We start from the raw sequence: 26102 nt of genomic DNA on the forward strand, positions 1-26102 counted from the left end.
GAGTCAGAGCAGATTTGGATATTTAGGAACATGTGGACTTTATTTTGAAGTCTCAGTTTGATGCTGCAGTCAGACAGTCAGCACGTCTCCTGCTCTCCAGCCTGATGAAGAAGGTAAGTAGTTTAAAATATTTATACTTCTAACATGACTTTTTTCAGATTATTTGGTATCTTTAGAGATGGTATCTTCTCTTTCTTTCCTCCCTTCTCTTTCCTCCCTTCCTTCCTTCTTTCGTCCCTCCATCCCCTTATCTTCCTTCCTTCCTCCTCTCTTTCCTTTCTTCACATTATGTCTGCTTATTCTGATTATTTTGCACTTTTGAAGCTGTTCTTTTCGTGCATTTTTCCTTTCCTCCCTCCTTTTCTTCCTTCCCTCCATCCTTCTTCCTCCCTCCTTTCCTTCCTTAGCTCGAGGGTTAAAACAAAAACCCTAACTGAGTTGTGTTCAGGGCCTTTTCTATAAACTACGTATTTATGTCACTTATGTATTATCTAACCCTAACCCAATGATCTACTCTTCACTTCTTTGTCCTAGTTCACGATGATGCGTGCAGTCCTGAGTCTCTGGATCTTATCAGCACTGATCTGTGTGGCTGAAGGTAGACGCCGTAGACCTTGGAGACATTGGGGACGTCGGACAGCCAGCGACGTTTCACTGGTGGCTTCAGCAAACAAAGACTTCGCCTATCATCTGTACAGGAAGTTAGCAGCTCAGTCTGACTCGCAGGGCAAGAACATCTTCTTCTCACCGGTCAGTGTGTCTGTTGCTTTGGCTGCCTTGTCTGTTGGAGCACGAGGGGACACCCACCGGCAGATCTTCACTGGTCTGGGGTTCACCAATCCCATACTGACGCAGACGTTCGTGGACCAGGCCTTCCGTTCGCTCCTCGGCTGGGCGACCCAAGCGTCTACAGACACCAGTGCAGGGGGCGCTGTGGTCCTGGATAACCAGTTCAAGCCGAAGATGGAGTTCCTGGATGTCTTAAAGAAGTCTTACTTTGCAGATGGGATTGAAGTTGACTTCAGTAAAACCAAAGAAAGTGCCAATACCATCAATACGTACGTGGAGGAGAAGACCAATGGGAAGATTAATAAGCTGGTGAAAGACTTGAACCCGAACACAGTCATGTATCTCATCAGTTACATATACTATAAAGGTACAATCTGAGTTATTCACTCATTCTTAAAGACTGTGTAAAGTGAATTCAGACATTTTCTTCTAAACACATTAAATAGGTCATAAATGTATTTCTAAAAAGTGTAAAAAGCATTTCAACCATTTAGATTTGAATTGTGGAGCTAGGCTTCACAAACTGTGTTTCAACATTTCTGTGTTCAGGATGTAGTGATTAGCATAAACCCGCCCCTGCTGCTGTAGAGGTAGAAATACATTCAGCACACACTACTACTACTACAGGCTACAGTTAGCCAGTTAGCTGAGTTAGCTGCCGAGTTAGCCGCCAAGCTAGTAACCGAGCTAGCAGCAGAAAGCTCTCAGACCTAGCGTCCATGTTTCTGGTAGAGGTGGTGACTTTGACAGGTGACACTTGGTAGGGGGCGGGGCTTCAGCGTTTTGATTTTTACACAACTTTGAAGCCTAATTTCATATATTTGGTGATTTTTTTTTTTTAATAATTCAAATTTGGCAGGGTGGTTAACAACACACTTTTCTGTGGTATGTCAAACTCAGAACACATATATATTCTTACTTTATAAGGTCTTTCTGCATTTCAGATGTTTTGAATTGTAAACATTTGTTTTATCTCTGCTCATCTGTCTAACAGGAAAGTGGCAAACTCCATTTGATCCTAAGCTCACCAAGGAGGACACCTTCAACGTTGATGAGAACACCAAGGTTAAGAAAGCACTGTTTTATTACAATGACTAGAACTCAGCCACATTTGATTTGGTTGCATCCTTTGATTCTGTTTCCCAACCAATGTTATTATAGCTATGAAATTCTTTGGTTTTTCAATTTGCTTTTTTAATTTTAGTTTGTTAGTTCAAGTGATTTAGTAGTTTTAGTTTTTCAGGTATTAAGAGAAAACCTTGACTTGTAGAGATCATTCTTTAACCATGAAGATGAACTTTCAAATTTGTGGAATTTCTTTTTTTTTTTTTAGTTTCATCCCACAAATGTTCCAATCAGTCCTCATCACTATACATTTACTCTTATCTATCAGTAGCTCGTACTCAAAGTAGTTTTAGCCATTTCTAGCAAATTATAAAATGCCCACTAAGCTCCTTCTTCTTGCAGTATGCAGCAGATGATATCCACTATGCTGCCCCCTGCTGGAGGGGTTAGGGGTAGCAGCATAGCAGATGATATCCACTATGCTGCCCCCTGCTGGAGGGGTTAGGGGTAGCAGCATAGCAGCTTCTGCAGGACAGGCAGTAATTGAGGGAGACGACAAAGCTGAATTCATCTGCAATTTAGTTTTACATTATTCATTGTAGTTTTTGTTTTTAATTTCAGTTAACTATTTTTTTCATTGCTAGTTTTAGTGGAATCTGTCATCCGGACGTCTCCAGGCCCAGATTACCTGTGAGACGAGAAAGCACAGACAACTCCGGGGAAGAAGTTTAGCTTATTGAATGTATTAATAGAACATGAATGCTAATAGGGATGGATGATGGAGAGAGGAGCTCAGTGCATCATGGGAGTCCCCTGGCAGTCTAAGCCTATAGCAGCATAAGCTAAGAGCTCTAGGAGCCCTAACTATAAGCTTTACAATATAATAACCCTGTTCCCAACTGAGACTCGCTGTGTGAATTCCTCCAGGTTCCCGTCCAGATGATGAATATGGAGCAGGATTTTGACACCTGTTACGACCAGGCGGTTAAAACGTCGGTGCTCCATCTTCCCTTCAACAGCACCTCCTCCATGCTGCTGCTGTTGCCTGATGACATGGCGACGCTGGAGAAAGCTGTCTCTCCAACACAAATCACCAAGTGGCTCAAACAGATGAAGTCCAGGTTGGAAGAGTCTGAAATCATCCTGCTTTAATTTTTGGTTTTCTAATATGGAAGATTTGACTCGGATCAATCACTGTATGTTTGTCCATTTCCAATGTTTAGGACCTATGATGTGTATCTTCCGAAGTTCTCCATCAAGACGACTTATTCCCTGAACGATGTGTTGGCTGAAATGGGAATGACCAACATGTTTGGTGCTCGAGCAGATTTCAGCGGCATTTCAGAGGGAGAGAAACTTGCTGTGTCAAAGGTATGAATGGAGACTATGGCTAAAGGGAGGAAGGAAGGGCAGAAGGTAGAAAGGGAGGAAGGACAGATGGAAGGAAGGGCGAAAGGGAGGAAGGACAGATGGAATGGCAGAAGGGAGGAAGGACAGATGGAAGGAAGGGCAGAAGGTAGAAAGGGAGGAAGGGCAGAAGGTAGAAAGGGAGTAAGGACAGATGGAAGTAAGGAACCAAGAAAGGTAGGAAAGACAGATGGAAGGAAGACTCTTATTTGTTAACGCATATTTCCTTCTGTCTATTCTAACCTCTATTTTACCTCCAGGTTGTGCACCAAGCCACTCTGGACATTGACGAGACCGGAGCCACAGCTGCAGCAGCTACAGGCATCGAGATTGTCCCGCTGTCGCTACTTCGCGTCCCTGTCTTGAAGTTTGATCGGCCGTTTATGGTCCTGATCACGGAGCACCAAACAGGAAGCATCCTCTTTATGGGCAAGATCATCAACCCGAACATCTGAAGGACTGAACTTTGTTTAAGCACTGCTGTGGCAAAAGTTTTTATGTTTTGAGGATAATAAATCAAATGAAACAAACCTTCAATTTTTTGGATTTGACTGCATTTGTTAGGCCTTGAAACAGAAGTTGTACTGTTCTCCCTTTGTGGAAGTAACTTAGAGCTGCATTCTATCAAAAGGCCACCAGGGGGCGACCGTCTCTATACAAGTCAATGGAGAATTCACCAACTTCTCACTTGATTTCTAACCTCAGTAAACGTTTTCAAAATGTGTTTATGGTCTCAATCGCTAGTTTAAAGCCTTCTTCAATGCAGTATGATCATTTGGGACATTTTGGCCTCCCTGATTTTATATGATGATAAAGCAGGGTATGCATTAGGGTGTGGCTACGTCCTGATTGACAGGTTGATTGACCGATGCCCTCGCAACCATAGCAACCTCCCTGCTCTGCACTTCAAAGGGACAACTGGTTTCCATTTAATCAACTATTTTATCTAAAGCCCAATTTCCACTGAGTCCGGCAGCGGCGCGTTACAGCTGCGCCGCGGTCACCGGAGCTGATAGGTAACACTATAATCAATGAGTGTCTCCACCGGGAACGTTTCAGCAACGTCCCAGCAGCGGCTCCCGCGCCGCAGCGCTATCAATAGGTAGCATTTCTATTTTTGACGGAGCCGTTGCCAACTCGCGTCAAGCTCAACAGAGCAGATTGCACCAGACAGGAAGTCCGACACTGAATCGGCATAATAAAACTTCCATTTTTCAAAATAAAACAACCCGTGCAGCCTCCCGATCGTATTTCAGCAACAAACACGAATGAAACAGACAGATAAAGACTCCATCTAGCTACGTAGCTACTGACAGATGGGATAAGCACAAACATCTAAGAAAATTACTAAATCAACCAAAATTGAGCAAGTTAACAAAACCGGGCCATTTAGTTGTGCTGCTACTACAGTAATTACGGTAGACTAGCTACTACAGTAATTACGGTAGACTAGCTACTACAGTAATTACGGTAGACTAGCTACTACAGTAATTACGGTAGACTAGCTACTACAGTAATTACTGTAGACTAAAGGCACTCGTTCGGATTTGATTGGGCTGCCGTAATTACTGTATTAACAGTGCAACTTCATTTTAAAAGGCAGCTTTCTCTACCAGAGCATGCTCCGCTCCGCTGCTGTAATGCTCCCGGTGTGAGTTGACGCCGGGCAGAGGACGGAGCTAAACCGTAGCACAGCCGTTCCGCGCCGCTGACGGACCCGGTGGAAATCCCCAGTAAGGTTGCTCATCTTGAAGTGACAGTTAACTGTTTGAGGAAACCTCGTGAATACCAATTAAAACATGTGACTATAAGCACTATGACGGCAGTGACACAATGTTTGGTAATGGTAATTTAGGTTCTGTACTTCAATACAATATATTCAATCCTACGTAATAAATCTAGTCCACTACAGTTCAGAATCAGAGGTGATTATTTTTACTCCACTACATTTGTCTGATGGCAGTTACTTTTGCATAAAATAGGACAACACTGACCCCCCCCCCCCCCATGGTTTCCGTGGGTACTGCTCTGTTTGGTCTGTATCTGTAAGCTTTATGGAAACGTGCAGAAATACGGAAATATTTAACATTGAGCATTAATGGGCCTTTAGTCTACTGTGTGACTCCGAGGTATTTGAAGGTGTCTACTTTTTCAACTGTTTGGTTATTTATGTGGGACCAATCATCATTTAGTATTTTAACCTTCCTGTCGTCCTCCCGGGTCAAACTGACCCCGTCTGTTTTGACTGTTCCTTCTTTCCTCCCTTTCTCTCTCTTTCCTCCCTCAATCCCCCTTTCTTCCTTCCCTTCTGTCCTTCCTTCCTTCTTTCCTTACCTCTTTCCTGCCTCCCTCCCTCCTCTCTTTCTTTCCTCCCTCCTAACCTTCCTTCCTTCCTCTCTTCTTTATAAGAGTTTGTAACCTTTTGCTCTTCTACAAAAGTGTAAAATCCCACATGGTATGAGACATGTATGAGAGTGAAAGGTTCCACATGGAGAACCTAAAGAACTCCCCGTCGGGGAATCGAACCCCGGTCTTCCGCGTGACAGGCGGAGATACTGTCCACTATACTAACGAGGAAGGCTGTAGACTGTCATGTGACCTCATGGAGCCAATCAGAGTGTTAGGTTTAGGGGTTAGGATGTCTGACATGAGATAAGATATTCCATCTGTCCTTCCTTCCTTCCATCTGTCCTTCCTCCCTCCTTCTCTCTTTCTTTCCTTCTCCTCTCTTTCCTCCCTTCCTCCCTCCTACATTCCTTCCTTCTTTCCTTCCTCCTTTCCTTCCTTCCTTCCTTCCTCCCTCCTCCTTTCCTTCCTTATTCCTCCCTCCCTTCCATCCTTCCTTCCTCCTTTCCTCTTTTCGTTTCTCCCTCCTTCTTTCCTTCCTTTCTTCCTTCCTTCCTCCTTTCCTCTCTCCCTCCTTCCTTGCTTCCTTCTTCCCTGCTCCTTTCCTTCCTTATTCCTCCCTCCCTTCCATCCTTCCTTCCTCCCTTCCTCTTTTCGTTTCTCCCTCCTTCTTTCCTTCCTTCCTTCCTTCCCTCCTCCCTCCTTTATAAGAGTTTGTAACATTTTGCTCTTTTAGAAAAGTGTAAAATCCCACATGGTATCAGACATTTATCACAATGAAAGGTTCCACATGGAGAACCTAAAGAACATAAAGAACTCCCCGTCGGGGAATCGAACCCCAGTCTTCTTTAGCTAAACGCCCCTAAACCATTTCCCATTCATTCTCTATGGTAGTGCTAAACCACTACGGATGTAATATATTTTCGGCCGCTACGACTTGGTGGCGCTGTTTCTACCAGCTCGCTCCTCTAGAGTCATTCTTCATTCTACACTGACTTAGTCTACTGAACTTCATACGGTCATTTATCAAAGGTAAGACACACGTGCTTTTATTTTGTGGACCCAGCATCCCCTTTTCCCTCTTTCTTTTTAATTTTTCCTTCCTTCTTCCCCTCCTCCCCTCTTTCTTTGCTCCCTCCTCCTTGCATCCTTCCTTCCTCCTTTCCTCCCTCCCTCCCTTCTTACTCCTTTCTTTCCTTCCTTCCTTCTCTCCTAAATTCCTTCCTCTTTTCGTCCTTACTCGTTTCCTTCCTTGCTTCCTTCCTTCCTCCCTTCCCTTCCTTTCCTTCCTTCCTTCTCTCCTCCCTTCCCTTCCTTCTCTCCTAAATTCCTTCCTCTTTTCGTCCTTACTCGTTTCCTTCCTTGCTTCCTCCCTCCCTCCCTCCCTCCTTACACCTTTCCTTCCTTCCTTCTCTCCTTCCTTCCTTCCTTCCTTCCTCTTTTCCTTCTTCCTCCTGTCCTTCCTTGACCTGAGGACAACAGGAGGGTTAAACCCGAAACGCCCCTAAACCATTTCCCATTCATTCTCTATGGTAGTGCTAAACCACTACGGATGTAATATATTTTCGGCCGCTACGACTTGGTGGCGCTGTTTCTACCAGCTCGCTCCTCTAGAGTCATTCTTCATTCTACACTGACTTTCGTGGAGAGACAACAAGTCCACTGAACTTCATACGGTCATTTATCAAAGGTAAGACACGTAGCTTGTGATAAATATGAGTGATAAAATAGTAATACACGACTACAGGATGAATATACAGTCATGTCACCGGGTTTGTGTTACGATCTCATTCAAACTTTACCGCTGATTCACGTGTTGAGTGATGTGAGGGAATAGCCGGTTTTTCTGTTTTAGACAGACTTCTGTCCTTCTTTCTTTCCCTCTTTCCTTCCTTCCTTCTTTCCTTCTTCCCTACCTTCCTCCTTTTCTCTTTCTTTCCTCCCTCCTTTCCTTCCTTCCTTCCTCCTTTTCTTTCTTTCCTGCCCCCTACCTTCCTCTGTCCTTCTTTCCTTCCTTCCTTCCTTCCACTTTTCCTTCCTCCCCACTTTCCTTCCATCCTTCCTTCCTCCCTTCCTTTTGCTCTTGTAGAAAAGTGTAAAATCCCACATGGTATGAGACATGTATGAGAGTGAAAGGTTCCACATGGAGAACATAAAGAACTCCCCGTCGGGGAATCGAACCCCGGTCTTCCGCGTGACAGGCGGAGATACTGTCCACTATACTAACGAGGAAGGCTGTAAATCACAGAAGAGCACGCGCACCCAAATATTAAGTGAGAGCCTGGTATGAGCCTGCTGCCCAATGTTTGGGTCTACGTCATCCCAGCTAATATTTGCCTTCCTCGTTAGTATAGTGGACAGTATCTCCGCCTGTCACGCGGAAGACCGGGGTTCGATTCCCCGACGGGGAGTTCTTTATGTTTTTAGTGTGGTACTTTTATTATGAAGGTGACACCATATCTCTCTGTGTGTGTGTGACATTTATCACAACGAAAGGTTCCACATGGAGAACATAAAGAACTCCCCGTCGGGTTTAACCCTCCTGTTGTCCTCAGGTCAAGGAAGGACAGGGGGAAGAAGGAAAAGAGGAAGGAAGGAAGGAGAGAAGGAAGGAAAGGTGTAAGGAGGGAGTAAAGGAGGAAGGGAGGAAGCAAGGAAGGAAAGGAGTAAGGACGAAAAGAGGAAGGAATTTAGGAGAGAAGGAAGGGAAGGGAGGAAGGAAAGGAGGAAGGCAGGAAGGAAGGAAAGGAGTAAGGACGAAAAGAGGAAGGAATTTAGGAGAGAAGGAAGGAAGGAAAGAAAGGAATAAGAAGGGAGGGAGGAAAGGAGGAAGGAAGGAAGGGAGTAAGGAAGGATGGAAAGAGGAGGGAGCAAAGAAAGAGGGGAGGAGAAGGGGAAGAAGGAAGGAAAAATTAAAGAAAGAGGGAAAAAGGATGCTGGGTCCACAAAATAAAAGCATGTGTGTCTTACCTTTGATAAATGACCATATGAAGTTCAGTAGACTAAGTCAGTGTAGAATGAAGAATGACTCTAGAGGAGCGAGCTGGTAGAAACAGCGCCACCAAGTCGTAGCGGCCGAAAATATATTACATCCGTAGTGGTTTAGCACTACCATAGAGAATGAATGGGAAATGGTTTAGGGGCGTTTAGCTAGGGAGTTCTCGGCTGAGTGAGAAGTTTGTTCACTGGCCTCATATCAGGCTCTCACTTAATATTTGGGTGCGCGTGCTCCTCTGTGGTTTACAGCCTTCCTCGTTAGTATAGTGGACAGTATCTCCGCCTGTCACGCGGAAGACCGGGGTTCGATTCCCCGACGGGGAGTTCTTTATGTTTTCAATCTGGTACTTTTATTATGGAGGTGGTGGCAACATGTGTGTGTGTGTGCGCGCGCGTTCACGTGAAATCGAGCCAGATTTTTTTGTGTAGGAGTCGGAAAAAACTCTGTAACCGGAAACCCATTCCGTGCCTACAAAATAAGATAAGATATACTTTAACCCTCCTGTTGTGTTCGAGTCAAGGAAGGAAGGGAGGAAGAAGGAAGGAAGCAAGGAGGGAGGGAGGGAGGAAGGAAGGAGGGAAGAAAGGGAGTAAAGGAAAGAAGGCAGAGAGGAAGGAAGGAAGGAGAGAGAGAGGAAGGAAAGACAGAAGGAAGAAAGGGGGATGAGGAAGGAAAGGGAGGAAGGGTTAGGGTTAGGGATTAAGGGAGGTATGGAAATAAGGAAGGAAGGACGGAGGAAATAAGTAAGGAAGGTAGGTAGGAGGGAGGGAGGAAAGAAGGAACAGTCAAAACAGACGGGTCAATTTGACTCGGGAGGACGACAGGAAGGTTAAAGTCCCGTCGGGGAACTTTTCCCTTGGGCATGAGATGGATCAGTGCATACATAGATGATACATTAAATATATATGAACAAGAACTATGAATAAACTGAATACAGCAGCAGAGACAGTGATTATATAACAGTGCTCAAGGATAATAAAGTGCAAGTAGTGAAATAATAAACTACTATTGGCATGGGGGAAACCAGTCTGAAACCAACTACTGACACTGAAATACAGTTTTGTGTCAGTAATTGATAAATTATTATGTTTCTTTCAGTATATACACACACACACATACAAACAAAAGTCATTAATATGTACATGAATAGTTCAAGAAAAGCGCCAAGGGGGGATTTTCAGGAAGGAAGGAAGGAAAAGGAGACAGGAAGGAAAGTGGGCCGGATTGGACCGGTTCTGGCCCGCGATCCTCATTTTTTTTAACCCCTTTGCTTTAATGTAAAAAAAAACCAAACACCAAAAATAAACCAGACTCTTATTTTGAAGACGTTCCAACCGGAAGTGTGTCGTCACCGTTGGACCCTGTCAGTGAAAACAAAGTGACGTGGCTAATCCTGCAGGACAAAAAACGAAGAGAAATAAAGATAAGAAACATAATAATATACTTATTTAATGTTCCAGTCAGATCCATGTGAAGTATAAGAAGAAGAGTTTAACCGGAAATAAAGAAGATAAAGTTTCTCTGCTGCTCGTTTCAAGGAAAAGGAAACTGTTAGCAGCCTGAAGGCAACGAAAAGGTGAGTTTAAAAGATAAAAACTAGTAAAATGTGTTATATTTCTTACTGTGAACATGTGCTTTAATAATAATATAATAATTATAACTCACCGTCCTCCTTGTTATACACATCATTAGTTGTGTTTTATTTAAATAAGGTGTTTAGCTCATTAAAACTATTAGCAACACACTCAGGTCTGTGTCTTAAACTATAATAAATCACCTTTAAACTGCAGCTATACAACAATACGAATAACTAATACTAAAATATGTCATGTTTAAATCTATTTATAAGGTAGATTATGTCCAACTGTACTTATATGCATGTAGTGTAGGGGAGTAACTAGTTGAATGTAAGTGTTATATATAATTAACGAGTAAAGGATACATGGATGGAAGGGAGGAAGGAAGGGAGGAAGTATAGATAGAGGGAAGGAAGGAAGGATGGAAGGCAGGAAGAGAGGAAGGAAGGATAGATGGAGAGAAGGACAGATGGGAGGCAGGAAGGAAAAGAGGAAGGAAGAATGGAAGGAGGGAGGGAGGGAAGAAGGATAGATGGAGGGAAGGAAGGAAGGAAGGATGGAAGGGAGAAAGGAAGGAAGGGAGAAAGGAAGGATAGATGGAGGGAGGGAAGGAAAGAAGAAAGGGAGGAAGGAAGGAAGGAAGGATTGAGGGAGGGAAGGAAGGATGGAAGGAAGGGAGAAAGGAAGGATAGATGGAGGGAAGGAAGGAAGGATGGATGGATGGAAGGAAGGAAGGAAGGATAGATGGAGGGAAGGAAGGAACAGTCAAAACAGATCTGTGTCTTAAACTGTAATAAATTACTTTAAACTGCAACTATACAACAATACTAATAACTAATAATGAAATATGTCATCTTTACATCTATTTATAAGGTAGATTATGTCCAACTTCACTTATAAGCATGGAGTGATGGGGAGTAACTAGTTGCTGGTAACAGTGTTATATAGTTAACGAGTTTTTTTCCTATTTTTAAATATTTAACATGTTACTGGATACATATATTGGTGTTTTTAATTCTTTTAAATCAATATTTTTTGTTATATTTAGTAAATAAATCATGATCAGGGCTTATTTGGAGAACACGTGGGCTTAAATGGACTCACAGTACCAATTAAAGCCACTTTATTCAGCAAGGAGTGAAGCAAGGAGCAAGGGAGGAAGGAAGAGAGGAAGGAAGGACAGAGGATGGAAAGGAGGAAGGAAGGAGGGAGGGAGGGAGGGAGGGAGGGAGGGAGGGAGGAAGGATAGATGGAGGGAAGGAAGGGAGGAAGTATAGATAGAGGGAATGAAGGATGGAGGGAGGGAGGGAAGGAAGTAAGGAAGGATGGATGGAAGGTAGGAAGCAGGGGAGGAGGGAAGGGTAGATGGAGGGAAGGAAGGATGGAGGGAAGGAAGGAAGGAAGGAAGGAAGGATAGATGGAGGGAAGGAAGGATGGAAGGAAGGAAGGATGGATGGAGGGAAGGAAGGATGGAAGGCAGGAAGAGAGGAAGGAAGGATAGATGGAGGGAAGGACAGATGGGAGGCAGGAAGGAAAAGAGGAAGGAAGGATGGAAGGAGGGAGGGAGGGGAGGAGGGAAGGATAGATGGAGGGAAGGAAGGATAGATGGAAGGAAGGTAGGATTGAGGGAGGGAAGGAAGGAAGGATAGATGGGAGGAAGGAAGGAAGGAAGGAACTGATCCAGGTTTGTTACTAAACCACAAACCAAAAGTTGTGACTAACACTGATATCCTTCCTTCCTTCCTCCCTCCCTCCCTTCCTTCCTCCCTCCCTTCCTTCCTCCCTTTCTCCCTTCCTCCCTTCCTTCCTCCCTCCCTCCCTTCCTTCCTCCCTTCCTTCCTTCCTTCCTTCCTTCCTTCTCACTCTACAGGCATGCACTAAGACATTAAGATGTCCGACAGCGAAGCCACAGCAGCCGAGGGTTCGAAGGCGGCACCGGAGAAGGAGGAAGAGGAGAATCACCATGACGACGCCTCCTCCTCTCCTCCCCCATCCTCACCCCCCTCCTCACCCCCCTCCCCTCCCCCCTCCTCCACTAACACTCCTGACACCTCCACCGACGTCGCTCCGACCAGGAAGACCAGGAGGAGACCGGAGCCCAAACCTGAGACCAAAGCTGAGGAGACGCCGAAAGTAGAAGAGCAGCAGGAAAAGGTACCTTTTTCTCTGGGAATTAACCTTCCTGTCGTCCTCCCGGGTCAAATCCTCCATCCCTCCATCCCTCCTTCTTTCCTTCCTTCCTTCCTTCCTTCCTACCTTCCCTCCATCTATCCTTCCTTCTTTCCTCAGTCCTTCTTTCCTTTCCTCCTCCCTTCTTTCCTTTCCTCCTCCCTTCCTCTTTTCCTTTCTCCCTCCCTTCCCCCTTCCTTCTTTCCTCCGTCCTTCCTGTCCTTCCTTCTTTCCTTTCCTTTCCTCCCTTCCTTCCTTCTTTCCTCCGTCCTTCCTTTCCTTCCTTCTTTCCTTTCCTTTCCTTTCCTCCCTTCCTTCTGTCCTTCCTTCCTCCCTCCCTCCTTCATTCCTCCCCTCCTTCCTTCTTTCCTTTCCTTCCTCCCTTCCTTCTTTCCTCCCTCCCTCTTACCTTCCTTCCTTCTTACCTTTTCTCCCTTCCTTCCTTTCTCCCTCCCTTCCTCTTTCCTTCTTACTCTTCTGACTCCAAAGCTCACTTCCTTTTGTGTACAGAAGAAACTGATTTCTCCTCCTCCTCCTCCTCTCTGTCAGACTCCCGCTGAGTCCACAGTGGCTCAGGCTGGATGGGGCTATTGGGGCAGTTGGGGCAAATCCATCTTATCCACGGCAACCGCTACCGTGGCAACAGTAGGTGAGTATAAACAACAGAAACCCAAACCTTCTGTATCTTTTTTTTTTTATAGGTTTCCCACCTAAATAAACCCTCTCTGTGTGTGTGTGTGTGTGTGTGTGTGTGTGTGTGTGTGTGTGTGTGTGTGTGTGTGTGTGTGTGTGTGTGTGTATCTCTCTCTCTCTGTGTGTGTGTGTGTGTGTGTGTGTGTGTGTGTGTGTGTATCTGTGTGTGTGTATCTGTGTGTGTGTGTGTGTGTGTGTGTGTGTGTGTGTGTGTGTGTGTGTGTGTGTGTTGCAGGTCAGGGTCTGACGCAGGTGATAGAAAAGGCGGAGACGTCTCTGGGAATCCCGAGTCCGACCGATCTGTCGGCTCAAGTGGAAGAAGAGCAGAAAGAAGGTGAGTAGAGTCTCAGCTGATCCTTAAAGAGTCTCAAGTTGAGACATGGACCGGTTATCTGTTTCAAGGTTTACCACGGTATGAAAAAGTCACGGTTTCAAAACGACTCAAATGTTCCGTCACACCTTTCCTGCGGTATACAGTCTAAAGCCCAATTTCCACTGAGTCCGGCAGCGGCGCGTTACAGCTGCGGTCACCGGAGCTGATAGGTAACACTATGATCAATGAGAGTATCTCCACCGGGAACGTTTCAGCAGCGTGTCAGCAACGTCTCAGCAGCGGCTCCCGCGCCGCAGCGCTATCAATAGGTAGCATTTCTATTTTTGACGGAGCCGTTTCCAACTCGCGACAAGCTCAACAGAGCAGATTGCACCAGACAGGAAGTCCGACACTGAATCGGCATAATAAAACTTCCGTTTTTCAAAATAAAACAACCCGTGCAGCCTCCCGATCGTATTTCAGCAACAAACAGGAATAAAACAGACAGATAAAGACTCCATCTAGCTACGTAGCCTACTGACAGATGGGATAAGCACAAAAATCAAAGAAAATTACCAAATCAACCAAAATTGAGCAAGTTAACAAAACCGGGCCATTTAGTTGTGCTGCTACTACAGTAATTACTGTAGACTAAAGGCACTCGTACGGATTTGATTGGGCTGCCGTAATTACTGTATTAACAGTGTAACGTCATTTTAAAAGGCAGCTTTCTCTCCCAGAGCATGCTCCGGTCCGCTGCTGTAACGCTCCTGGTGTGAGTTGACGCCGGGCAGAGGACGGAGCTAAACCGTAGCACAGCCGTTCCGCGCCGCTGACGGACCCGGTGGAAATCCCCAGTAAGGGTATGATACAGTCTATGGGTATGATACAGTCTGTGGTATGATACAGTCTGTGGGTATGAGCGGGTTTTTTTATGTGACGTCTCGTCATAGAGAGAGTGGAGGTCCCTCAGGTCGTGTGCAGCTGCAGCGTGAAGTCAACCCCTCCCGTACTCCTCCCGTACTCCTCCCGTGATCCTCCCGTACTGTGGGTATGATACAGTCTGTGGGTATGATACAGTCTGTGGGTATGATACAGTCTGTGGTATGATACAGTCTGTGGGTATGATACAGTCTATGGTATGATACAGTCTGTGGCATGATACAGTCTGTGGTGGGTATGATACAGTCTGTGGGTATGATACAGTCTGTGGGTATGATACAGTCTGTGGTGGGTATGATACTGTCTGTGGTATGATACAGTCTGTAGGTATGATACAGTCTGTGGGTATGATACAGTCTGTGGGTATGAGCGGGTTTTTTTATGTGACGTCTCGTCATAGAGAGAGTGGAGGTCCCTCAGGTCGTGTGCAGCTGCAGCGTGAAGTCCAACCCCTCCCGTACTCCTCCCGTACTCCTCCCGTGATCCTCCCGTACTGTGGGTATGATACAGTCTATGGTATGATACAGTCTGTGGGTATGATACAGTCTGTGGGTATGATACAGTCTGTGGTATGATACAGTCTGTGGGTATGATACAGTCTATGGTATGATACAGTCTGTGGCATGATACAGTCTGTGGTGGGTATGATACAGTCTGTGGGTATGATACAGTCTGTGGTGGGTATGATACTGTCTGTGGTATGATACAGTCTGTGGGTATGATACAGTCTGTGTGGTGTGATACAGTCTGTGGGTATGATACAGTATGATACAGTCTATGGTATGATACAGTCTGTGGTATGATACAGTCTGTGGGTATGATACAGTCTGTGGTATGATACAGTCTGTGGGTATGATACAGTCTGTGGGTATGATGCAGTCTGTGGTATGATACAGTCTGTGGGTATGATACAGTCTGTGGGTATGAGCGGGTTTTTTTATGTGACGTCTCGTCATAGAGACAGTGGAGGTCCCTCAGGTCGTGTGCAGCTGCAGCGTGAAGTCCAACCCCTCCCGTACTCCTCCCGTACTCCTCCCGTGCTCCTCCCGTGCTCCTCCCGTGCTCCTCCCGTACTCCTCCCGTACTCCTCCCGTGATCCTCCCGTACTGTGGGTATGATACAGTCTGGGGTATGACACAGTCTGTGGGTATGATACAGTCTGTGGTATGATACAGTCTGTGGGTATGATACAGTCTGTGGGTATGATACAGTCTACGGGTATGATACAGTCTGGTATGATACAGTCTATGGTATGATACAGTCTGGTATGATACAGTCTGTGGTATGATACAGTCTGTGGGTATGATACAGTCTGTGGTATGATACAGTCTGTGGTATGATACAGTCTGTGGGTATGATACAGTCTGTGTGGTATGATACAGTCTGTGGTATGATCCAGTCTGTGGTATGATACAGTCTATAGTATGATACAGTCTGTGGGTATGATACAGTCTGTGGTATGATACAGTCTGTGGTATGATACAGTCTGTGGGTATGACACAGTCTGTGGGTATGATACAGTCTGTGGGTATGATACAGTCTGTGGGTATGTTACAGTCTGTGGTACGATACAGTCTGTGGGTATGATACAGTCTGTGGTATGATACAGTCTGTGGTATGATACAGTCTGTGGGTATGATACAGTCTGTGGGTATGATACAGTCTGTGGGTATGATACAGTCTGTGGTATGATACAGTCTGTGGTATGATACAGTCTGTGGGTATGATACAGTCTGTGGGGATGATACAGTCTGTGGGTATGATACAGTATGTAGGTATGATACAGTCTGTGGGTATGAGCAGGTTTTTAATGTGACGTCTGGTCAGAGAGAGAGTGGAGGTCCCTCACGCCGTATGCAGCTGTAGCGTGAAGTACAACCCCTCCCGTACTCCGGTTGCTGTTTACAAGCAGGTAGCTCTGCAGGCTGCTGTAGCGTGAAGTACAACCCCTCCCGTACTCCGGTTGCTGTTACAAGCAGGTAGCTCTGCAGGCTGCTGTAGCGTGAAGTACAACCCCTCCCGTACTCCGGTTGCTGTTTACAAGCAGGTAGCTCTGCAGGCTGCTGTAGCGTGAAGTACAACCCCTCCCGTACTCCGGTTGCTGTTACAAGCAGGTAGCTCTGCAGGCTGCTGTAGCGTGAAGTACAACCCCTCCCGTACTCCGGTTGCTGTTTACAAGCAGGTAGCTCTGCAGGCTGCTGTAGCGTGAAGTACAACCCCTCCCGTACTCCGGTTGCTGTTACAAGCAGGTAGCTCTGCAGGCTGTATGATGGCTGAATGAGGCGAGCCCCTCACACTTTCCCCCCATCTAAAAGGACCAAGTTGGCTGTATTTATACTTCGGCTACCGTAAAAAGACAGACAGCTGTGGCTCGGAGGAAGAAGGTCCCGGACAGTAGCAGCGGGAGGAGGAAATACATCCAATATGATCGTGAGCAAGTCTCCAAAACTGTTGAGATTCAGTTTTAAGCTCCTGCCTGCATTTATTTATTTATATTTATGTTAGATGTGTTCTTACTTTTTTCAATTATTGATGTTCTGATCTTGAGCCACAGGTTAAGTGATTGCATTTTGTTTCTTTCACTAAAAATAATTCATTTATGTCGTGACTTGAGCTGCAAGTTTAGCCTCAGTTAAAGGACTGCACTTATTTTTTTTTATTATTTATTTAGAAATAATTCATTTATTTTTTATTATTATTTATTTTAAATACATATCCATACCGTATACATACCGGCCCATGCCTAGTTTCAACATGTTTAAAGTTTAGTTTTTTATATTCAAAGGTCTAAAAATGTGTTATAATGTCTGGAAGTGAAGCAGGTAAGGCTTGAAATGATTGATTATTATCATTATTAGCTTCATTTCAACCCACTACAACAGTAAAATCCTGCTTTTACATTATTATATTATATTATATTTGTGTGTGTGTGTGTGTGTGTGTGTGTGTGTGTATCTGTGTGTGTGTGTGTCTGTCTGTGTGTCTGTCTGTGTGTGTGTGTGTGTGTCTGTCTGTGTGTGTGTGTGTGTGTGTGTGTGTGTGTGTGTGTGTGTGTGTGTGTGTGTGTGTGTGTGTGTGTGTGTGTGTGTGTGTGTGTGTGTGTGTGTGTGTGTATCTGTGTGTGTGTCTCTGTGTGTGTGTGTGTGTTCCCGGCAGATGAACTCAGCTCTCAGAAGGATAAGTCAGATGCAGACGGCTCTGCAGCGGTTGTAGGAAGTGCGATGGGAATGTTGTCGTCGTTCTCCAGCGTCGTCCAGAGCACCGTGAGTCCTTCCTAACATCCTTAATATGCTCTAATAATATATCTGATCCTCTCTATAAGTCCAGAGCACGGGGGGGTCAAAGGTCACATCCTCCTAAAACACATCCTTCATACTCTCTATAAGTCAAAAACCTTCCTGTCGTCCTCCCGGGTCAAATTGACCCCGTTTGTTTTGACTGTTCCTTCTTTCCTTCCTTCCTTTCCTCTGTCCTTCTTTCCTTCCTTCCTCCCTTCCTCTTTGCCTTTCTCCCTCCCTCCCTCCTTCCTTCCCCCTCCCTCCCTCCTTCCTTCTCCCTCCCTCCCTCCCTCCTTCCTTCTTCCTCCCTCTCCTTCCTCCCTCCCTTCCTCCTTTGTCATTGCTGTGGATGTGTCAGTGCAGCTAACCCTCTTCCTGTCTGCTGCTCCTTCCTTCCTTCCTTCCTTCCTTCCGTCCTTCCTTCCTTTCCTCCCTCCCTCCTTCCTTCTTCCTCCCTCCCTCCTTTGTCATTGCTGTGGATGTTTCAGTGAAGCTAACCCACTTCCTGTCTGCTGCTCTCAGGGTAAAACGGTGCTAACAGGCGGTCTGGACGCTCTGGAGTTCATCGGGAAGAAGACCATGGATGTGATCGCGGAGGGAGATCCCGGCTTTAAGAAGACCAAAGGACTCATGATCAGGAACTCCACGCTGTCTCAGGTAACACTGCTGCCGGTATTTAAAAATGGCGGGTTTGATTCTTGTGTGGGACGGCTCATGACTAGTCTTGACTCTTAGTTGACTCTGCTAGAGGATGGTAATATTGATGTATGTATAAATGTGTTAATTGATCTATATATATACATACATATATATAGTGTGAGGCGCTGAAGGGGAATTCATCCGGGCGCGAGGAAAGAAGGACAGAGGAAAGAAGGAAGGGGGGAGGAAATAAAGAGAGAAGGAAGGAAGGGAGGAAGGAAAGAAGGAGAGAAGGGAGGAAGGACAGAAGGAAGGAAGATAAGGGGATGGAGGGAGGAAAGAAGGAAGGAAGGACAGATGGAAGGAAGGAAGGGAGTAAAGAAGGAAGGAGGGAGGGAGAAAGGAAAAGAGGAAGGCAGCAAAGAAGGACAGAGGAAAGAAGGAAGGGGGGAGGAAAGACAGATGGAAGGAAGGACAGAAGGAAGGAAGGAGGGATGAAAAGAAGGAAGGAAGGACAGAAGGAAGGAAGGTGGGCCGGATTGGACCCCTCGGCGGGGCGGTTCTGGCCCACAGGCCGCATGTTTGACACCCCTGGGTTAAAGTTGTGTTGCTGTGTTTGTCTCTCAGGTGTTGCGGGAGGCGAAGGAGCGAGAGGAGCAGCAGACGGCAGAGAAGGACTCGTCAGACTCAGAGAAGAAGCCGGTGGCTCATTATGGGATGTTGTTTGATGAATATCAGGGTCTGTCGCACCTCGAGGCGCTCGAGATCCTGTCCAGAGAGAGCGAGTCCAAGGTGAGAGGAGAGACGCTCACTCCTCAAATACTCAGATTATTATTTCACTGCATGGTGGAAAAAGGAGGGAGGGAGAAAGGAAAAAGAAAGGAAGGAAAGAAGTACAGAGGAAAGAAGAAAGGGAGAAGGTCGGGGGGAGGAAAGAAAGAAAGAAGGAAGGGAGGAAGGAAAAAGGAAGGAAAAAAAGAGAGAAGGAGGGAGGAAGGACAGACAGAAGGAAGGAAGGGAGGAATGAAGGAAGATAAGGGAATGGAGGGAGGAGAGAAGGAAGGGAGGAAAAAGAGAAGGAGGGAGGAAGGACAGGCACAAGGAAGGTAGGGAGGAAAGAAAGAGAAGGAGGGAGGGAGGAAAGAAGGAAGGGCAGAAGGAAGGAAGATAAGGGGATGGAGGGACGAAGGAAAAAGGAAGGAGAGAAGGAAGAAGGGAGGAAGGACAGATGGAAGGAAGGAAAGGAGGGTCCCTCCCTCCTTTCCTTTCCTTCCTTCCGTCTGTCCTTCTTTAGGGGGGAGGAAGGACAGACGGAAGGAAGGAAGGAAGGGAGGAAGGGAGAAAGGGAGAAAGGAAAAGAAAGGAGGGAGGGAGGGAGGAGGGAAGGGCAGAAGGAAGGAAGATAAGGGGATGGAAAGAAGGAAGGAAAGGAGGGAGGGAGTAAAGAAGGAAGGAAGGAAAGAAGCACAGAGGAAAGAAGGAGGGAGGGAGGAAGGACAGAAGGAAGGAAGGAAGGAAGGAAGATATCATTCCTCTCTGTCCCTGGTGTGTCTTGCAGGTGAAGTCCGTCCTCACCACTCTCTCAGGAGACGAGCAGCAGAGACTCAGAGCCGATCTGGAGCTCATCAAGGATTCTTTCTCTCTGGTGGAGTTCGACGACGAGGAAGTGGACGAGAGGAAGGACGGAGACGGCTCGGAGTTTGAGAAGGAGTTAACGGAGGCGATGGAAGGACTCAGCGTCTCTTCAACTGTCAGCAAACTCTGCAAGGTAGGAAGGAAGGAAGGAGAAAGGAAGGAAGGAGTGTAGGTAGGAAGGAAGGAGTTAACAGAGACGCTCGAAGGTCTCAGCGTCTCTTCAACTGTCAGCAAACTCTGCAAGGTAGGAAGGAAGGTAGGAAGGAGAAAGGAAGGAAGGAAGTGAGGATGGAAAGAAGGAAGGAAAGCAGGAAGGGAGGAGGGAGGAAAAAGTGTAGGTAGGAAGGAAGGAAGGAGAAAGGAATGAAGGAGAAGGAGTTAACGGAGGCGATGGAAGGTCTCAGCGTCTCTTCAACTGTCAGCAAACTCTGCAAGGTAGGAAGGAATGAAGGAATGAAGGAGTGTAGGTAGGAAGGAAGGAGTGTAGGTAGGAAGGAAGGAAGGAGTGTAGGTAGGAAGGAAGGAAGGAGAAAGGAATGAAGGAGAAGGAGTTAACGGAGGCGATGGAAGGTCTCAGCGTCTCTTCAACTGTCAGCAAACTCTGCAAGGTAGGAAGGAAGGAAGGAGTGTAGGTAGGAAGGAAGGAAGGAAGTGAGGAAGGAAGGAAGGAAGGAAGGAAGGAAAGGAGTAAGGAGGGAGGGAGGAATGAAGGAAGTATGGAAGGAGGAGGGAGCAAAGAAAGAGAGGAGGTGAAGAGTGAAAGAAAAATTGAAGAAAGACAGAGGAAGGAAGGAAAGAAAGAAGGGATGATTAAGGAAGGAAGGGAGGAGGAAGGAAGTAAAGGAGGAAGGGAGGAGGAAGGAAGGAAAGATGGAAGGAAAGAAAGAAGGAACAAAAGAGATGGGGTCAATTTGACCCAGGAGGACGACAGGAGGGTTAAAATATTTTCATTATTGTGTATTTTGGCCTACTTTAGGAAAGGGAGGAAGGAAAGGAAGGAAGGAAGGACAGCGGAGGGAAGGACGGAAGGAAGGAGGGAGGGAGGTAGGAAAGTAGGAAGGAGGGAGAAAGGAAAAGAGGGAAGAAGGAAGGAAGGAAGGAAGGAAGGAACAAAACAGACGGGCTCAATTTGACCTGGGAGGACGACATGAGGGTTAATAGCCGTAAAACACCTCAAATGACTTTTATTTTGAAATTTTATGACTTTTCCTAAAGTGCTGATTTCCCTTTATTATAGTAATGATGTAATGTGTATTTATGGGTTATTATGGGATGTATGTTGACACACTTTCTTTTCCAACAGGCCTGTAAGAGCACCTGCAGCCAGATCACTGCTATGACCAAACCAGAGAGGGAAGAGGAAGAGGAACAGGAAGAGGAAGAGGAAGAGGACAGGAAGAAGTCTCACTCTGTAGAGGTACGGTGATATTTATAACCCCTCACATCCTGTTCAGGGTCTAATTTGACCCGTTTTTACAGTTTATACTTTCTAAAAATGTTCCTTCCTTCCTTCTTTCCACCCTCTCTCCTACCTTCCTTCCTTCCTTCCTTCCTTCCTTCCTTCCTCCCTTCCTTCTTTCCTCCCCCCAATTTCCTCCCTTCCTTCTTTCCTCTGTCCTTCTTACCTTCTTTCCTCCCTTCCTCTTTTCCTTTCTCCCTCCCTCCTTCCGTCTTTCCTCCCTCCCTACTTCCTCCCTTCCTTCCTTCCTTCCTTCCTCCCTCCCTCCTTTCCTTCCTTCCCTCCTTCCCTTCCTTCTTTCTTCCCTCTCTCCTACCTTCCTCCCTCTGTTCTTTCCTTCCTCCCTCCCTCCCTTCTTCCCTTCCCTCCTTTCCTTCCTCCCTCCCTCCTTTCATTCCTTCTTCCTCCCTTCTTTCCTTCCTACTTCCTTCCTCTTTTCCTCCCTCCTTTCCTTCCTTCCTTCCTTCCTTGACTCGAAGAACAGGAGGGTTAAAGGCAGCCTTGTGTTGGAATTTATATTGCTGTAAATTTTGGCACAAACATTTTAACATTTAGTGTGTATGTGTGTTTGCGGTTGTGTGTGTGTGTGTGTGTGTGTGTGTGTGTGTGTGTGTGTGTGTGTGTGTGTGTGTGTGTGTGTGTGTGTGTGTGTGTGTTATCAGGAGGTTCACGCTGCAGCCATCAGGAGTCTTGCAGAGCTGACGGCTCGGTCCATCGAGCTTTTCCACAAACTGGCCGAGATGATCCTCTTCTCCAACGGCAGCACGGAGGCCAGCGTCCTCTCACAGTAAGACTATGATGTCATCTGTAGTAATGATGTCATCTGTAGTAATGATGTCATTTCCTGTCACAGTAAGACTATGATGTCATCTGTAGTAATGATGTCATCTGTAGTAGGGAGGGGTCATTAACCTTCCTGTCACAGTAAGACTATGATGTCATCTGTAGTAATGATGTCATCTGTAGTAGGGAGGGGTCATTAACCTTCCTGTCACAGTAAGACTATGATGTCATCTGTAGTAATGATGTCATCTGTAGTAGTGATGTCATCTGTAGTAATGATGTCATCTGTAGTAGGGAGGGGTCATTAACCTTCCTGTTGTCCTCCCGGGTCAAATTGACCCTGTCTGTTTTGACTGTTCCTTCTTTCCTCCCTTGCTTCCTTCCTTTCTTCTCTCTTTCTTTGTTCCCTCCTCCTTCCATACTCCTTTCCTTCCTTCCTTCCTTCCTTCCATCTGTCCTCCCTCCCTCCCTCCCTTCCTTCCTTCCTTCCTTCCTTCCTCTTTTCCTCTTTACTCCTTTCCTTCCTCCCTTCATTCCTTCCTCTCTTCCTTCCTCCCTCCCTTCCTCCCTTCCTTCCTTCCTTCCTTCCTTCCTTCCTTCCTTCCTTCCTTCCCTCCTTCCTTCCTCCCTCCCTACCTCCCTCCCTCCCTACCTCCCTACCTCCCTCTCTCCCTCCCTTCCTTCCTTCCTTCCTTCCTTCCTTCCTTCCTTCAGTCCTTCTTTCCTCCCTTCCTTCCTTCCTTTCTTCTCTCTTTCTTTGCTCCCTCCTCCTTTCATACTCCTTTCCTTCCTTCCTTCCTTCCTTCCTTCCTTCCTTCCTTCCTTCCTTGACCTGAGGACAACAGAAGGGTTGAAACCAAATAACCGAATAATAATAATTGAAAACCTTTAATCAGGAGTTGAGCTGTGTAGTCTGGTATGAAGGAAAGGCAGTTTTATTTATATTTACAACTCAATGTGTTTTACATAAAAAACCTTTACCGGGTTTAAGGTTTACCACGGTAGGAAAAAGTCACGGTTTCAAAACCACTAAAATGTTCCGTCACACCGTTCCTGCGGTATGATACAGTCTGTGGGTATGAGTGGGGTTTCTTTAATGAGACGTCTGGTCAGAGAGAGAGTGGAGGTCTCTCAGGTCATGTGCAGCTGCAGCGTGAAGTACAACCCCTCCCGTACTCCGGTTGCTGTTACAAGCAGGTAGCTCTGCAGGCTGTATGTTGGCTGATTATCATTTAAATTAGTAAAAGTTTGAGCAGTTAAAGCTTGTTGTCGTTGTCGTCCTCCCAGGTCAATTTGCCCCCCGTCTGTTTTGACTGTTCCTTCCATACTCCTTCCTTCCTTCCTTCCTTCCTTTCTCCCTTCCTTCCTTCCTTCCTTCCTTCCTTCCATCTGTCCTCCCTCCCTCCCTTCCTTCCTTCCTTCCTTCCTTCCTTCCTTCCTTCCTTCCTCTTTTCCTCCTTACTCCTTTCCTTCCTTCCTTCCTTCCTTCCTTCCTTCCTTCCTTCCTTCCTTTCTCCCTTCCTTCCTTCCTTCCTCCCTCCCTCCCTTCCTTCCTTTCTTCCTTCCTTCCTTCCTTCCTTCCTTCCATCTGTCCTTCCTCCCTCCATCCCTCCCTCCCTCCCTCCCTCCCTCCCTCCCTTCCTTCCTCGCTCCCTCCCTCCCTCCCTCCTTGCCTCTCTCCCTCCCTCCCATCCTTCCTTCCTTCCTTCCTTCCTCTTTACTTCTTTCCTCCCTTCCTTCCTTCATCCCTTCCTTCCTTCCTTCCATTATCCCTTCCTTCCTTCCTTCCTTCCATCTGTCCTTCATCCATCCCTCCCTCCCTCCCTCCCTCCCTTCCTTCCTTCCTTCCTTCCTTCCTTCCTTCCTTCCTTCCTTCCTTCCTTCCTTCCTTGACCTGAGGACAACAGAAGGGTTGAAACCAAATAACCGAATAATAATCAGGAAGGAAGGAAGGAAAAGTAGTAAGGGAGTGAGGAAAAGAGGAAGGAAGTGAGGAAGGAGGAGGGAGCAAAGAAAGAGAGAAGGAGGCGAAGAGTGAAAGAAAAATTGAAGAAAGACAGAGGAAGGAAGGAAGGAAGGAAAGAAAGAAGGGATGATTAAGGAAGGAAAGGAGGAAGGGAGGAGGAAGGAAGGAAAGATGGAGGAGTTGAGCTGTGTAGTCTGGAATGAAGGAAAGGCAGTTTTATTTATATTTACAACTCAAAGTGTTTTACATAAAAAACCTTTACCGGTTTTAAGGTTTACCACGGTATGAAAAAGTCACGGTTTCAAAACCACTAAAATGTTCCGTCACACCGTTCCTGCGGTATGATACAGTCTGTGGGTATGAGTGGGGTTTCTTTAATGAGACGTCTGGTCAGAGAGAGAGTGGAGGTCTCTCAGGTCATGTGCAGCTGCAGCGTGAAGTACAACCCCTCCCGTACTCCGGTTGCTGTTACAAGCAGGTAGCTCTGCAGGCTGTATGTTGGCTGATTATCCTTTAAATTAGTAAAAGTTTGAGCAGTTAAAGCTTGTTGTTATAAATATGAAAGGTTGTTTTACATATTCTAACTAACTGTGTGTATATTTCTTGTTTCCTCTCTTTTCAGGTTAACGGTCGTTCTGTGTAAAGAACTCTCTCTACTTTCCAAGAAGTTCACTTCCTGTCTAACAACAGCAGGGGTAAGACTTTTTTTGGTATTATCTTTTAATTTTAAAACATTCAAGTAAAGAAATTTTTCTGTTTGTTTTATTAATTTCTACTTCAAATGTCAAACTAATCATTGCAGAACTCTTAATATCTTCCTCTATCATTTATAATCTGAGTTAAACATTTTGTTTTACAGTCAAAGGAGAAAGGTGAAGTCCTGAACCCGCTGATAACTGGAGTCTTCTTAGAGGTTTGTGTCTCATTATTATCATTATTGTTATATTTATTATCACCACAGCACTCCACTTCACATTATTATTTCTATGGAAAGAAGAAAGGAAGGAAAGAGAGAGGAAGGAAATAAAGAGAGAAGGAGGAAGAAGGGAGGAAACAAAGGAGGAAGGAAGGTAGGATGGAGGGAGGGAGGAAAGAAGGAAGGGAGTAAGGAAGTAATGAAGGAAGGAAAGAAGGAGGAAGAAGGAAGGAAGGAGGGAGGGAGAAGGAAGGAAATGAGGGAGGAAGGAAGGATGGAAGAAGGGGAGGAGGGAGGAAGAAGGAAGGAGGAAGGGGGAAAGAAAGGAGGAAGGAACGAAAGGAGGGGAGGGTGTCAGTGATAAAGATAAAAAACATAGAATGATTATTTTTATTTGCATGTGTAATAGTTTTTGACATGAAAAGGTTCAGCACAACAGTTTTTTGAACAAGTTTTTGTCATTTCCAGTAAATTAGTATTTAATATTAATATGCCAGGAAAGAAGGAAGGACGGAAGGAAGGTAGGAGGGAGGGAGGGAGGGAAGAAAGGAAGGAAAGAAGGAAGGAAGGAGAGAGGGAGGAAAGAAGGACAAAGGAAAAGAAGGAAGGGGGAAGGAGGGAAGAAAAGAGGATGGAGGAAGGAAAGAAGGAAAGGAGGAAGGAAAGAAGGAAGGGAGGTAGGAGGAAAGGAAGGAGGGAGAAAGGAAAAGAGAAGGAAGGAAGAAGAAGGAGAGGGAAGGTAGGGGGGAGGAAAGAAAGAGAGAAGGAGGAAGGAAGGAAGGAAGGAAGGAGGGAAGAAAAGGGGATGGAGGAAGGAAAGGAGGAAATAGAGAGGAAGGAAAGAAAGAGAGAAGGAGGGAGGAAGATGGAAGGAAATGAGCTAGGAAGGACAGACGGAAGGAAGGAAGGAAAGAAGGAACAGTCAAACCAGAGGGTTCAATTTGACGACAGGAGGTTTAAAACACTGTGTGATGAATGGTCTTCCCTCCCTCCTTTCCTTCCCTTCCTCCCTCCCTCCCTTCCCTCCCTTCCTCCCTCCCTTCCCTCCCTCCCTCCCTCCCTCCCTCCTTCCCTCCTTTCCTTCCCTCCTTCCTTCCTTCCCTCTCTCAGGCGTCCAACAGTGCTTC

The 26102-nt window shown here is 46.0% G+C and overlaps 2 protein-coding genes and 4 non-coding genes across 6 annotated transcripts in view; 4 read left to right on the forward strand and 2 right to left on the reverse strand.

Moving 5' to 3' along the window:
* Positions 1-540: 540 nt before the first annotated feature.
* On the forward strand, positions 541-3716 carry LOC128371017 (alpha-1-antitrypsin-like protein GS55-MS). Its single transcript, XM_053331214.1, has 5 exons — positions 541-1156; positions 1784-1854; positions 2782-2975; positions 3078-3225; positions 3522-3716. The coding sequence occupies exons 1-5, from the start codon at positions 541-543 to the stop codon at positions 3714-3716; spliced, it is 1224 nt and encodes a 407-aa protein (XP_053187189.1).
* Positions 3717-5766: 2050 nt separating this feature from the next.
* Positions 5767-5838, reverse strand: trnad-guc (transfer RNA aspartic acid (anticodon GUC)). Its single transcript has one exon. It is a non-coding gene; the product is annotated as a tRNA-Asp (tRNA).
* Positions 5839-7767: 1929 nt separating this feature from the next.
* Positions 7768-7839, reverse strand: trnad-guc (transfer RNA aspartic acid (anticodon GUC)). Its single transcript has one exon. It is a non-coding gene; the product is annotated as a tRNA-Asp (tRNA).
* A 107-nt stretch (positions 7840-7946) lies between these two features.
* Positions 7947-8018, forward strand: trnad-guc (transfer RNA aspartic acid (anticodon GUC)). The gene has a single exon. It is a non-coding gene; the product is annotated as a tRNA-Asp (tRNA).
* An 838-nt stretch (positions 8019-8856) lies between these two features.
* Positions 8857-8928, forward strand: trnad-guc (transfer RNA aspartic acid (anticodon GUC)). Its single transcript has one exon. It is a non-coding gene; the product is annotated as a tRNA-Asp (tRNA).
* A 3270-nt stretch (positions 8929-12198) lies between these two features.
* fam114a2 (family with sequence similarity 114 member A2) overlaps positions 12199-26102 on the forward strand; it is an 18256-nt gene continuing 4352 nt past the window's right edge. The window contains exons 1-11 of the mRNA XM_053331215.1: positions 12199-12336; positions 12901-13000; positions 13280-13377; positions 17452-17562; positions 18100-18234; positions 18844-19008; positions 19775-19984; positions 21155-21268; positions 21973-22097; positions 24682-24754; positions 24919-24972. Of these exons, the coding sequence (XP_053187190.1) occupies positions 17521-17562; positions 18100-18234; positions 18844-19008; positions 19775-19984; positions 21155-21268; positions 21973-22097; positions 24682-24754; positions 24919-24972 (918 nt within the window). The 5' untranslated portion in view covers positions 12199-12336; positions 12901-13000; positions 13280-13377; positions 17452-17520. The remainder of the gene's footprint in view (positions 12337-12900; positions 13001-13279; positions 13378-17451; positions 17563-18099; positions 18235-18843; positions 19009-19774; positions 19985-21154; positions 21269-21972; positions 22098-24681; positions 24755-24918; positions 24973-26102) is intronic.

Source organism: Scomber japonicus, chromosome 13 (genome assembly GCF_027409825.1).
Source record: "Scomber japonicus isolate fScoJap1 chromosome 13, fScoJap1.pri, whole genome shotgun sequence".
NCBI lineage: Eukaryota > Metazoa > Chordata > Actinopteri > Scombriformes > Scombridae > Scomber > Scomber japonicus.

What these genes read in the sequence shown, in the direction of transcription:
- LOC128371017 (XM_053331214.1), top strand. Translation starts at nt 541, where the DNA reads ATGATGCGTGCAGTCCTGAGTCTCTGGATCTTATCAGCACTGATCTGT. An exon ending in CAGTTACATATACTATAAAG is followed by an intron (nt 1,157 to 1,783) that starts GTACAATCTGAG and finishes TCTGTCTAACAG; the next exon opens with GAAAGTGGCAAACTCCATTT. An exon ending in AGAAACTTGCTGTGTCAAAG is followed by an intron (nt 3,226 to 3,521) that starts GTATGAATGGAG and finishes TTTTACCTCCAG; the next exon opens with GTTGTGCACCAAGCCACTCT.